This window comes from Amphibalanus amphitrite, unplaced genomic scaffold (genome assembly GCF_019059575.1).
Source record: "Amphibalanus amphitrite isolate SeventyFive unplaced genomic scaffold, NRLGWU_Aamphi_draft 000835F_arrow, whole genome shotgun sequence".
Taxonomy (NCBI): domain Eukaryota; kingdom Metazoa; phylum Arthropoda; class Thecostraca; order Balanomorpha; family Balanidae; genus Amphibalanus; species Amphibalanus amphitrite.
In genome coordinates this window covers 159,781-173,067 of record NW_024882329.1, presented here as the reverse complement: position 1 = coordinate 173,067, position 13,287 = coordinate 159,781, and the positions used below count along the sequence as shown (strand labels likewise).

Genomic DNA, 13,287 nt, shown 5'->3' with positions numbered 1-13,287 from the left:
CCCCTGGCGGGTCCGTGGTGCCCCTGTTAGAACGCAGGTGCCCTTGACAGATTTGTGGTGCCCCTGACAATCCTTAAGGGCCAACGACAGGCTTGTGGTGCCCTTGACAGGCCCATGGTGCCCTTGCGAGGCCGGTGGTTCCCCAGTGAAGCCGATAATGCCCCTGGCAGGCCTCTGGTGCCCCTGGCAGGTCTGTGGTGCCCCTGGAAGACCTGTAGTGCTTTTGCTAGGCCGATGGTGCTCCTGACAGGCCTGTGGTGCCACTGACAGGCCCGTGGTGCCCCTGCTAGGCCTGTGGTACCCCTGGCGGGCCTGTGGTGCCCCTGTCGGCTGTCAGGCCTGTGGTGCTCCTGGCAGGCATGTGGTGACCCCAGGCCCTAAGTCATGACCCATGTGACCTCCCCCTGGGATTCGCCACTGATTAGTACTGCGATGGCTTCTTGGGAATTTGATACATGTAGGATAAATGGAATTTATCAAACGACAATAAGGAAGAGACAAACACATAGGTACTTGAGGATCAGCTTAAAGGGACCCTCCCACCTTCAAAAAAGTTAATGAATTGGCATGAAAGTGATGTCGCTCGCTGATGTTAGTTGTCGGACTTTCGTCCCCGTCTTGAGTTGAGATGTTAGTTTCACTAACATCTCAAACTAACATCTCAACTCAAGACGGGGACGAAAGTCCGACAACTAACATCAGTGATACTAACACCTCGTCTCAAGCATTCAGAAGAACTATGATGTCGCTCGGCTCAGAAAGAGCAAAAACGAATATCTACCAAATTTCATCGAAAAATATTAACCGGTTTTCAAGATATTAGACTTTTACTTTTGTTTACTTTTTGGGATCTCCGCTGTTCCTAGCGACTTTATTTGAAAGTGCGGCATTTGTTGCGCGCAAAGCAGCATATACCACCGCGTGCTACAAAACGTTTTAGTCAAACATTTAACGGACGTTCGAAAGCCTGATGACGTCATCAGACTCTCGTAATGGTTAAGAGATAGGGACCACGCTGGTCCCACCCTGCAAGTAAAGGGAAGAAATTTCTTGAACACCATAAAGCTGCGGGGGTTGCGACCAGGATAAATGGTGGTTTCTGAGCCTGGCCGCAAACTTGGCTATCTCAACTCAAAACTAATGTTAAGGTGGGAGGGTCCCTTTAAAGTTAACCAAACATACGGGCAGGGCAGGGGTGTAATTTTCCTAAAATGATTGTGGGTGCCCAGCCATGTAGGGGCGCCCGGCGCCAGGCCGTTTTGGGGCGCGATGGATATTCTTTATGTGGGAGCCTAAATTAACACCGAATTTGATAACATTGCTAGCCGAAGGGCGCTTCAAGTGACGTGTCTGACTAAGCAAATACACGCTTAAAAGTGGAAACTGAATAGAAGGACGTAAAAAAAGATGTAGAGAGGCGCCATCCAGTAGGAGGGGCACCAAATATGGAGGCGCCAGACGTTTACGAGGGCGCCGTGAGACGATGAAAAGGGCGCCATTCTCTTAGGAGGGCGCCGAGTGATTGAAAACGCTATGTGGTCCAGGGGCGCTAAGAGGCCAGAAGGGCGCCGCACAGTCAGTAGTGCTACGTTGGTGGGGACGTGGGGGCGCCAGACCTGGTTACGAGGGCGCCTTGAGATCATGAAAAGGGCGCCATTCTCGTAAAAGGGCGCCGAGTGATTAAAAACGCTGTACTCGTATTATCCATGAACGCGAGACAGTCAGGAGGACGCCGTTAGAGCAGCGAAGGGCACCGTGCTCTCGAAAGGACGCTTGCAGCCTTGTAAAAGACTTGTGGGTGCATTTTCATCATTGTGGGGGCATAATTCAGGATTGTGGGTGCATATGCCCCCACAAAGAGATGTTCATTTTTGTTTAGTAAAAAAAAAATAAAAAAAATCATCGTGTCAGGGCTGTGACGAAAAATAAGTGGCCTAAATCCGATGAGAAAACAGGATTTGGGGGTACCCTAGGTTTGGCTCCTTGAGCCATGGTGCCCCCCCTTGTCTCAAATCGTTCCGCCGCCTATGCCCCCTGACATCGATACAGATCCGATGAGATTTTGGAGTCGGGAAAAAATGAGAATGCCTGTTGTTGAGAACCTTTCTGAGAATGCCTGTGAGGTCAGACTCGGTTTGAGCGTGCAGTTCAAACCAGAGTCTGACTCGCAGTCGCCAAAATCTTCAAGACTCCGAGTCCAGACTCGGAAATGTTAATGCTGTGATTCATTACATGTTCCTAGTTCGTTCTTTATTACATTTTACAGCTGATTTTCATAAGTTTTGGAGTACTGACACAATTTTTGTTCAAAGCGTGAAACGAAATCTTCGGGGCCTTTCTCAACTCGTCAAATGTCTGCGACAGGCTTAAGTACCTACCGTACAAGTGTCGCAGGGCTCATGAGCTTGCTTTAAACAAAGGCTCCTAAGGAGCTCCAGTGAGCCCTAAAGAAGCTTTCAGAGGGCCCAAACCGGCCTCTGAAAGTCCCACTGGTGTTCATGTTCTCTGAGGGCCCATACAGGGATCTTTGAGCCTTCGAACATTTCTGAGAACCTTAACTGGCCTCTGATAGTTCAGCCAAATTTTTGAGGCGACAGACTTTGCCAACCCCAAGCCGGCATCTGAGGGGTCACAGCCCACGTGTCCCTCTGAGGTCCGCAACACATGTTTATTATGTCCCTACGTAGGGTCCTTAGGGATTCGACACAGACCCCGAGGGTTCACACTGCTATCCGAGGGCTCCAGGCTCACCCTGAGCCTAGTCTCTTAGCGCCCGCCGCCCACACTGCTTCTGAGGGCCCCACCTTGGGCTCGGAAAGCCCTAAAGTACCACGTACACGTAAATATTTGAGGTGACCCACGTCGATCTCCGGGATCCTAAGCAGGCTCTGAGAGTCAGTACTGACCCTGAGTGGCCTGAAATGGCCTGGAAGTCACAAACCTATCTCTACGGGATCCCTTGCCGCTATGCCGTGCGTTACTTTTGGTTCCGTTTAACAGTTTTTGTTCGCGTTTGCAGCGCTTCCCTTCACACGAAAAACGAGAAACTTTTGTTCACACTCGAGTGAACAAAGCACTTCATCTCACTGAAGCAAAGATGAATTACTTCCGAATTCCGATTCACACTTCCGACATTCACTCTCCGCCGAATGCCCAACTTAGCTACAATCGGCGGCTGGGATAAGTCCTATGCATTTCACGTAAAACCTCTGCATGCATGCGTGAATGGAGGTGCTAGCAGGGTGATCCGATTAAATGGAGCGTTTTTCACCTCTTAATGGGTAATGATCATGAGCGTCGAGCGTCTGCACAGGGGCCCTCTGCAGTGCGTCGGCAATCGCAGCCACTATAATTCTACCAGTCGTTTTGTTATGAAATTTCAAAATTTCGAATTTTTCTGTAAAAAATTACATGTCATAGCTAGAAGGAAACCTTTGTGACCATCGGATTCCTCGCACCATTGCGCGTCGAATGATATGTAAAACGAGTGAGTAAAGACTGGGGAAAGGCAAGTTTTGACACAAAAGTTGATTTTGCCCCCCCAACCGACAATCTCTGGCGACGCCTATGGACAGCTACCATAAAAATTGGTGTCCCTGTGAATGTTACGAGCCTTGGTTATATACGGCCTATACGGCCCACTATATATGGCCTTGGTTACGAGCAGGGGACCTCTTATACGGCCTTGCAGGGGACAGACTGCCGCCAGACCTCTAATCACTTAGCTTGCTTTGATTATGTTTTCGGGAATGCTGGCGTCTCACACATGTAGGTATTTAGGAACAAAGTCTTACCTAATACATTTGATTTGCGTCTGAATCACTCTGTGTTGTGATTCAGACGACTGATGACTGATGTCATCACTATCAACCGTGGAAGCCGTATGGCTACCCATCTACGCTGGAGTACGAAAAACATCATATCACGTCTGAATCACTCGTGAAGATAGGTAGGGGAGAGTGGGGAAATATGCCCAGGGTTTTACTATGTCATATATCATTCGAAAATGACGATCAGAATTCAGAAAGCAAAAACTTGGAATTTCAACAGAAGCCGACATCATTTTTCTCCAAAAATATCACACTTTCGTGCCTGAAATATGATAACTTTTTTTTGCTATTAAAGGAAAAGTGCCACCTTCTTGAAATATGAAGATATCGTTGGTTTTTATTTTGACATTATTATTTTCCATTTTCTTTTCAAAACCGGTGCCAGAAGTGCATAATTCGCTAAAAAGTATTTCAAACTATTTAACATATTGGTACTATGTTTATACTCTCTACCGCAGCTACTGTATGATGTCATAGCAATGACGTCACACTCAAGCCAATCAGCCTTGAGGAGGATAGACTCGTCGGACTGTAGCGGTTGTAAACAACTTGTCGCCCCGTGTGTTTGCCCGTGGCGCTAGTTATCTGTCGAAGGTAAGGGTGAAAGATGGACATAATGGCCATGGAACGCTATTTTAGGATTATTGGTGAATAGCAAGAATATAGTTTTGGTGGTTTGAAATTGTTTGTCCTCAGTGATTGGCTTGATTCTCATTTTGCGGCATAAGCGGCTGTTTGGTTACATTACATTTTTTATGATTGTGTAATTATTATGATTATGTTCCTCCAAAGTAGGCATCACATATCAATCTCAAAGGCAGATCATCTTCTTTTCATGCCTATAATTTTCTTCAAGAATATTAATAAAAAATATTCCATTTACCCCTGCCTATCATATATCCCATGGAGCTGCCGGTGGAAGTAGGCATGCAATGTGACCTAGCATTGGCGATGTGGTTAATTAGCTTTAAAGTACTATGGAATGCTAAAGGTCATCATTTAGAATGGTTTTCAAAACATTCCACTAGGAAATATTCATTGAAACCTGAAAATTACTTACAAAATGTAAATGTATAGCCACGTCTCAAGAGCATTCAGCCGTCTTCTCAGTAAATATATAATGAAACATAATCTTACCTGACCTAGCCTTACCTACAACCTACAACGTACGGCATTGGTAAAGCTGGCATCACTGTCAGCGTATATTAGTTTGGTAGGTTGTGGGTAGGTAGGTTGCAGGTCAGTAGGTAAGGTTAGGTTAGGTTAGATTGTTTTTAAGATTCCTTTTATCTACACATTTACCGGTTAGCGCTGACGGTGACACCAGCTTTACTGATACCCAACCTACCACCTACAACCTACAACCTAAAACCTACATTCAATGGTGGCGGGTGGTGATAATTGTTATACCTATATAATAATACTGGAGATAAATACCATACAGATTAGCTGGTATCCATGACACACTTTCTTAAGAAGAAGGTCTTCTATTAAATCATGTCTATTTTATAGGAATGAAATGATTTTTGTTGTAGTCACATTCCCTACTCTGACCATCATGTCTGATTATTTCCAGTTACCACTGACAATGCCCAAAACAAGAACAACAAAGGCCCAAAGGTGGCTGTTTGGTAGTGCGCAAAGCTGCTGGTAAGTGGCATCAAAGGATAGGATGTTGTTGTTGTTATGGGTTAGGGCGCGTAGCAACTTGGCTCTTGCGTCCAACATCAAAGGATAGGATGTGCTTTGTTATTTCCAGGCACGTAGCCAGGATTTTGCTCAGGGGGGGGGGGTCACAGGTTGTGGCCTAGTGTTGTACCCCCTCCAAAAAAGGAAAATTTCTCTGATTAGGCCCACTATTTTGGGGGTGTGTCACAGCTGTTTTTATTTAAAAAAAAATCGCCATCACCGAGGGGGGAAGGGGCACGAGGGCATGGCTCCCGTGCCCCTCCCCCCCTCCTTGGTTACGTCCTTGGTTATTTCTGAGAGTTTGGATATCACAAAGCTTTAGATATAAATTAGAATGTAATAAGAAGCTTTCAGCATTGCACCTTTCCAGACACTGATAATTCATTTGCCTTTATTGTTTCAAAAGTCAATTTTCAACACAAAAAAAGTTGAAATTATTAGCTCAAATAATTGCAAATATATACTTTGGTAATTTGCCTTTCGCATCACTATCAACAAAATAATCAAGGGTGACTAAATATGAAATGTTCCTGCATGATCTTCATCGTGAACAATTGTCAAGGTATGATGTTTGCGTGTTGAAATGTTATAAAGAACTTATGTCATAAAAACACAACTTGTAAAATTGTGTCTTTCCATATTATTCTGCAAGTAAGCCTTGGAAGGAAGAGACACTATTCCGTCCTACAGAAGCCATTTAGAAATGTGTGACATGTTCAGCACTTTGAGTCAGTCGGTGCCCGGACCTCAGTCGGCTGTATGACCGTCTCCTCGTCCTCTTTTGTCCGCTCCGCCCCGTGCTGTTCTATAAGGGTGTCTGACCCGCTGCCGCTATCCCCACTGTGAGGTCTGACCCGCCGCGCGCTGTCACCACTGTCGGCCCTCTGTGTGCGCGGCAGGTGGTGGTGGACGTCTCTGCCCTGACGCGCGGCGTGCGTCTGCTCAGTGTGGAGGTGCCGCTGACAGCGGTGCCGGCCGGACCGGCTGCCTCTCCGGCGGCCGACATTGAGCGCGGCACGTGTCCGCCGCCGTTCGGGCCGCTGCAGCTGCTGCAGTCGGCGGCGCAGCTGTCCGTCTTCGTGTCGCTGGCCGTGCCGCTGGACCTGCTGCCGCGGCCGGCGCCGGCGCGCTGCGCCTACGGCCGCCTGCTGGCCGTCGTCTCGCAGCGCGGCCTGCAGCGCAGCGGCGTGCTGCAGCTCATCCAGCAGCTCAACGAGCCGCCCAGCCCGGCGGCGGCCGAGGGCGCCGCGCCGCGCCGGCCCGGCGACGTCAGCACACCTGGCATCAGCGGCTTCTGCCTGGCCGACCGTCAGCTGCACCTGCTGTTCGCCGAGGGGCGCGCCGACGCCGAGCTGGAACAGACGGCGGCCGCGCCGCGCGCTCTGCCGCGCCGCGACGCTCGACTGCCACCACTCGAGCCTACTGTTTAGGGAGCGCCTGTACCCGCGCCAGCCGGCCGCGTTCCGCGTGCTCGAGGACCGCCCGCTACGCGCCCAGCTGCTCGACACCCGCCTCTACACGTTACAGAAACAGGAGCCGGCGCGCGCCGTCCGCGCCATCAGAGAGTGCTTCCGCACGCAGTGGCTGTCGGAAAATGAACCTGCTTCCCAACGAGGCCGGCCTGCAACAACTGCTGGCCGGCTGTTGGCCGAAAAAAAAAACACCTTCAACCGGATGTCAGTTGTCAAATCAACGCGTATTAATGCATTCACTAGGATGGGCTTACGTAAAGCTGTAGAATTGCAAATATATAATGGCACTGTTTTTGATCCGTTCGGTATGCATTGGTATCATATGATCTCTCATTCACAGACGATCAGCTGCGAAGACCCAGATCCGTAGTAGAGGGCTCATCGAGTCCGGGTCCAGCTCCCCGTACTTCCTCCACTTTGGAAACACCGCAGCGCAGATCACAGTTATACATAATATTTAGTTTTCATTCACTTCATAACCGAAGGTTGTTTGATAGGTGATATGCTGCTTGAGTTGCACCCCGGTATATCAATACGAAGCTTCCGTCCCTGCCACATACCAGTGAAGGAGGCGGCGGCGGCGGCGGCGGCCGGGGCCGGGCTGCCCTGCCCACCGACACAGTCTGTGAAATGCCCCAACAACCTTTAAAATTCAACAGGCTTCATAAATGTTTTTTTGCACCATATTTTCTCGCGTATATGAAAGCTCTAAAATGTACAATATTCCTTTCAGCCACAAGCGATATAAAAGCTCTACAAAACGTCATGTCTCTGTGTGCAAGAAAGACACATATATGTATTGTGTATAATCGAGCGTACATGATCTGCAGCGCTGCGGAGGGCTGCTCGGTTGCCGCTTTTTACCAGTCGGCTCTAGGTCGGACATATGGGTAAACAAAATGGAATAGTAATATTAAACAATGCTACCTGCTGATGCTACTGGGCCTCTCATTGGTGAAGAACTGGCAGCCAGCCAGCGTGTTTTTGTGAGAACTGTTTTAACAGCAGCAACCGAACGGCTCTCGGGCCAGCGACCAGTGAGCGTAGACAGCACAGCGCTCCGTTAGGCATCGGCGGGCAAGCACGCATTAGCTGTGGACGGACCGGCCGCCCGAACATATTTGTCGGTATCGAAAGTATCGTGAACCAAATGACTGCTAGCGAAAAAAGGACTGCCTCTCGTATCCATGAAAACATGTGTTCTACAAAAGTACATAATTGCTTAGTTGTCGCCAGTCACTCATTGCACCATGGCGTCAGTGTGGGGCCGCGCCCCGAATCATCTCAATCGCCAGGCAAAGCATCTCAATCGACAGGCACATGGTAGTCCAGCTACGAATCCGAGCCGCGGCATCCCGTCTATGTATCTACATTACACCACAATCGAACACTGTCGGGCCACCCGAGACAGCAGTCTCCAATGTAACATCAAAACCCGCCACTCGTCTAATATCAGAAAAATGAGCATTGAGTACCTACCGAATATCGACTACAGAAGATTACAATGGGGTGCAGATCTAGCAAGAGTGTCGCGGTTCGTCTCGGCACGGCTTACAGGCCGCCGAGCCCGCGCAGGTGACCGCCAGCTCCACCTGTTCCACCTCCGGCGCGGAAGCTCGATCACAAGACTGACCTCAGTCGGCGCTCTGTGCTCGGCACAGGGCGACCGGGTCAGGAGCGGGCCGCTGCCGCCAGGGCCGCGGCCACCAGCCACGCGGCAGCGCCCGCGCACCGGCCGCCAGCCACCACCCGCTCAGCCCAGATGCGCGCCACGGCGTCATTGGGGCTTCCCTGAGCAGGATCGAACCAGAGCTGCATGCACGGCTCCGTATCCGCCGTGAACTTCCACGAGTGATCCCACACCTGAAAAAGGCGCACGGTTTGCGTCACAGCTCGGCTCACTTTCACAGTCCACGCACCGGCAGCAATTAAGGGCTACTTAGATAGTGTGCTAATAAAGCGCAATCACTTAGCTTAATCCATATAGTCAACCATGAATTGTTAATTACGAGCGAGCGAGCGAAGCGAAGTCTTTTCAATATCACGGAAAAAGCTCAGTATGAGCGGCCCGACCCGGCCCGGCCTGTAACGCTTTTGAGAGGCTTATATCTCAGCAACCGCTGGACCGATTGGCCTGCGGTCTTTTTTTTTTGTTGGCTAGCCCTATTCCCTCTGCCCCGTAATTGACTACTCTTGATACATTACAGGGACCGTCGTGGCACGTGCCACGTGAAAAGTCAAGGGCGTTATTTGTCAAAAGTTGCAAAAGAAGTGATTTTGAGAGGCTCATCTCAGCAGCCGCTTGGGCGGTCTTGCGGTAAATTTTGTAGGGTAGCTGCACCCCTTCAACCAAAGGTCGGATGCTCTTGATCTATGTGAGTGACCCCCACTGCACGTGCAAAATGCAAAAAGAAGAGGTGCCGAATTTGTTCCCATTTCAATAACTCTGTAATTACTGGGGCGATTTAGCTGAAACTTGGCATACAGGTAGGCAGTAGGCACCCACCAGGCAATGCATTCCCATATGTTGCGGTTAGGGTGCTACTGCTTAGTGTATTATGTGTAAAATAAAGGACGCTTGAATCTTACCTGAGTGATGTCCATTTCTTGATCACTTTCATCTGTGGGTGACCGAGCAGCGACAGCAACCCAAGGCGTATACGGAATCTGTAAAAAATCAGCACACCGTTACCACATGTTTTAATAAAACTTACCTATAGGGAGGTAGCATAAAATACAGATCAAAACAATAACATACAAACATACAGATATTCGGTTAGGTTGAAATGGCTAAAAAATATAAAAAATAAGGGCAAGGTACTAGGGCTGTAAAGCTGTAAGGGCTCGGCACTAGTAATAATTTTTGGTTAAAAATATCACAAATAAAGACTCTGCACTAAAGCTGTAATGTCTGGTACTAGGAATAACTTTAGAGTGAAGTGTTACAAAAACAATATTCAAAGTCTTTTGATAACTTTGCAGGCATTTTCATCACTTTTAAAAAATAACTTACATTCTGATCCGGCACAGCACTGTTCTTTAGACGCAAACGTTTTTGACTGTGCTTATCATGGTGCGCACTTCTTGTTAAGTTTAAGTGGTCATGTGGTCTTGGCTCATTGGTCATGCCACACACCCTCATCCACTTTTCTCTGTACTTCTTTTTTTAGCGGAAACCTAAAAGTAAAAAAGGGTCAACACATGCTTAGTCCATGCAACACATACTCTGTGTATTAAGCTGAATAGCTCCACTGAGCCCAGTTTCACCAAGTGCGGTAAACTTAATTTTGGGGTAGTTTTTGTAGTTAAGTAGTGGGGTAGTTTGGTAGTTTACCCCAAATTGAGTTTACCGCACTTGGTGAAACTGGGCTCTGGTGAGTTTCCTTTTGTTGTCAGCACATAAGTGAAAGAAAACTGTGTAGACAAGAGATGAACCAAACCCCCATGGAAAGGTAGGTGTTACCACAACCAGGAAATGGGATTTGAAGGGCTGGATAAATGTGTCTGAGTTCTGCCTTTCAGCCAGACTGGAAAACATCCATACACTACGCCGGATGCCCGTGAGCCCCTCATGCGCCAAAATTTGAAGCAAGCAATTTTGAGCTGAAATTCCAGTGCATGATTTCCACTGAAAGTTGGGTGCCTGTTTGCACCAAAATTAAGCCACTTTTACATAAAGCACATGTGCATATCTACCGACCAAGGCTATATCAACCAGACAGATCGTTCCGGGGCCTCGGAGTCAGACGCTCTTCCCTTTCTGAGCGTCTGAATTAGTTAATGTTCCCATGAAAACCCAATACCACAATTTGTGTGGCACACTGTGACTGTAGAATCTTAAGGTGAAACAAGGCCCAGGCCGGAAGTTCCGACTCTCTTCAGACCTGCCAGCGCCCGCAGGGCAAGTCTGCTGCTAGATTGACCACAGCGTGTCAAAAAATTCGGTGACAGCCATTTGCATAAACATAATGCGCCATGCGGTCACCCTGCACCTAAAAATTCAGCTGCCACCATGCGCTGAATTTGACGCATGCAAAATTATGCTGGATGTGCGATGAAATTTTCGGGGCAACGCCGCAATCACGCCACTTCGCATGACATATTCGGCATAACTTGCGTTTTTTTATCCAGTCTGGCATTTCAGTTGTGAAAGCCTGAACAGTTCAAAAGGGTTTGCTAATCCAGGGGAGAGTTCTGTGAAAACAAAAGTAATAGAAGAGCCATTGCAATAAATAAGAATTTAGGTACCTACCTAGGTACCTAGGTACTTACTTGTGCACAGTCACACGCATATCAGTCCCGACCCGACGTAGGTCGTTTGCTCCGCGGATCACGCACTTCTTCATCGTTATTATAGGTATTTGTTCGAACAAAAATGCCCTGATTTCGGATCAGAGCCACGGTATAAAATATGGTATACTGCCTTGCGTAAGATAAAAATGCATTTTAGCAATTGGCTACCAAACGAGATGTCATCTGTTCAGGGCATAGCATAGGTTTACTTTCATAGACCTCATGAAAGTAGCTCATGAAACTCATCACCAATCAGCGCGACGGATTTCAAGATTCGATTGCGGATGTTCATCCGCCGGCCGATTGCCAGAACAGACAACGAAAAATAACGCAACTGCTCGTGGTCTGCTCGCTAGTACAGGGATCCGTGCCTGATCAGTACTGCTGCAAGCTGATTGGTTAAAAACCAAAGCCTCGCCGCGGGTGGCTGTATTGTCGGATAAGAACGCATTCCTGGGATAAGAACGCATTCCTGGCATATTTTCTTTTAAAATTGCCGATAACTACGAATGGAGGCCGAAATCGGCCGTAAGGAGGTAAACAGAGAGGTTTTCGGACACGGGCTACAAGATGGCTATCTCAGTTTCAATCCCCATGTTAAAGGTGGCCCTTTGAAGTGAAAGGGGGCATCTTACCCCACAGGGTGGGAAAGACGCCCCCTGGCGTTGGGGAAGATGCCCGGCCCCCCTGCACTATAAGTGACATAAATGGGCACGTGAATCGCCTGAACGAATCAGTAGTCCCTTCGGGCCTGCAATAGACACCAAACGTCATCGTAACCCGCGCCCTGGTGGGGGGGGGGCTATTTTTTGCCCCCCCCCCCCTCCAGACTTTTCGATATATCTCCAGAACCGCTGCGCCGATCGTCACCAAACTTTCAGTACCCTCCCGGACATCAATTTTACACATTGTGACCAAAAATTTTTCCAAAGGCTATGATAGGTTGGCCGGAAATGACGTCAGAGTGACGTCATGTTCTGCCGTTTTCGACCCAAAAAAGGGTTTCGCGGGAAGAGCTGTCAGGCCTATAGCTTTGCAAATACAGAAAAATGATAAAACATAAAAGCTGTAGATTGGACAGGGCTACAAAACTGCTATCTCGGATTTTTGAAATTTTTGGATTTTGACCCCCAAAAATCAAAAAATAGATTTTTTGGATATACTAATCGAAAAATCCAAAAAGTTTTTTGAATTTCGCAAAAACCGGAATATATGTGATAGTCCTTACCGCCTTCCATCCACATACCAAATTTGAGATTGATACCTCCTTTTTTGGCGAAGTTATAGCGAAAAAACTGTTCAAAATTGATGACGTCAAATTTTCAAACTCAATTTTTAGCAATTATAGACCCCGTAGCGCAAAACAAAGACCACCATTAGACTCCCCGTGACGAGCTGCATTGAATCAATACCCAATTTATGCAAAAATATCAACTTTAAAATTTGACCTTTTTTGGCCTGACCTTGACCTGACCTTGACCTGAACTTCACCAGAAAGTGACCTAAGCCGTACCTGATAGTCTTATAACCAACACCATTGAGTTGGAAATGAAAAATTGGCCATAAAACATGTATCACACAACCTTAGTAAAGTTGGGCTCATGTGACCTGACCTGTGACCCTTGGTGACCTGACCCGTGACCTGACCTGGTACTGCTAGTGACCTCTAATAGCAACATATCTACTAGGCAACTGACGCCCTACAGCTGATTCTCGACAAAATGCGTTTTCCTCGGTGTTATAGCGCATTCCCTAGAAGACCCGTGAACGGTGAAACATTTCATCTTTGACCTGACCTGTGACGTCATCGGTGACCCCGAGGTCAATGAAATTTGGTTTCCTTCGACAAATTTGACAGGCCTTTCGAACGCCGTTTGAATTTTGCGGATCCGTCCAGTAGTTTCGGAGATACGAGGGGGGGGGGGGGCAAAAAATAGCCCCCCCCCCACCAGGTCGCGTTATAAACAGACCCCACCAGGGCGCGGGGTAAGGGCCCTCAGAAG

General features: G+C 48.1%; 1 protein-coding gene and 1 long non-coding RNA gene across 5 annotated transcripts; one reads left to right on the top strand and one right to left on the bottom strand.

Annotated features, from left to right (window-relative positions):
- Positions 1-1,113: 1,113 nt before the first annotated feature.
- Positions 1,114-7,288, top strand: LOC122366873. Of its 3 annotated transcripts, none has more exons than XR_006253964.1 (3): positions 1,114-1,148; positions 5,407-5,480; positions 6,419-6,599. It is a non-coding gene; the product is annotated as an uncharacterized LOC122366873 (long non-coding RNA). The 3 variants fall into 3 exon arrangements; XR_006253962.1 differs by lacking the exon at positions 1,114-1,148 and adding an exon at positions 4,219-4,424 and having other exon boundaries at positions 6,419-7,288; XR_006253963.1 differs by lacking the exon at positions 1,114-1,148 and adding an exon at positions 4,441-4,477.
- A 906-nt stretch (positions 7,289-8,194) lies between these two features.
- On the bottom strand, positions 8,195-11,749 carry LOC122366872. Of its 2 annotated transcripts, XR_006253961.1 has the most exons (4): positions 11,264-11,731; positions 10,005-10,168; positions 9,581-9,658; positions 8,195-8,854 (listed from the first exon to the last, which is right to left on the bottom strand). XR_006253961.1 is itself a non-coding variant. In XM_043339512.1 (3 exons), the coding sequence occupies exons 1-3, from the start codon at positions 11,335-11,337 to the stop codon at positions 8,626-8,628; spliced, it is 381 nt and encodes a 126-aa protein (XP_043195447.1). In that variant the 5' UTR covers positions 11,338-11,749; the 3' UTR covers positions 8,195-8,625. The 2 variants fall into 2 exon arrangements, 1 of the variants encoding a protein (XP_043195447.1); XM_043339512.1 differs by lacking the exon at positions 10,005-10,168 and having other exon boundaries at positions 11,264-11,749.
- Positions 11,750-13,287: the final 1,538 nt, after the last annotated feature.

What these genes read in the sequence shown, in the direction of transcription:
- LOC122366872 (XM_043339512.1), bottom strand. Translation starts at nt 11,337, where the DNA reads ATGAAGAAGTGCGTGATCCGCGGAGCAAACGACCTACGTCGGGTCGGG. An exon ending in ATGCGTGTGACTGTGCACAA is followed by an intron (nt 9,659 to 11,263) that starts GTAAGTACCTAG and finishes GATTTTTTACAG; the next exon opens with ATTCCGTATACGCCTTGGGT. An exon ending in AAGAAATGGACATCACTCAG is followed by an intron (nt 8,855 to 9,580) that starts GTAAGATTCAAG and finishes CGCCTTTTTCAG; the next exon opens with GTGTGGGATCACTCGTGGAA.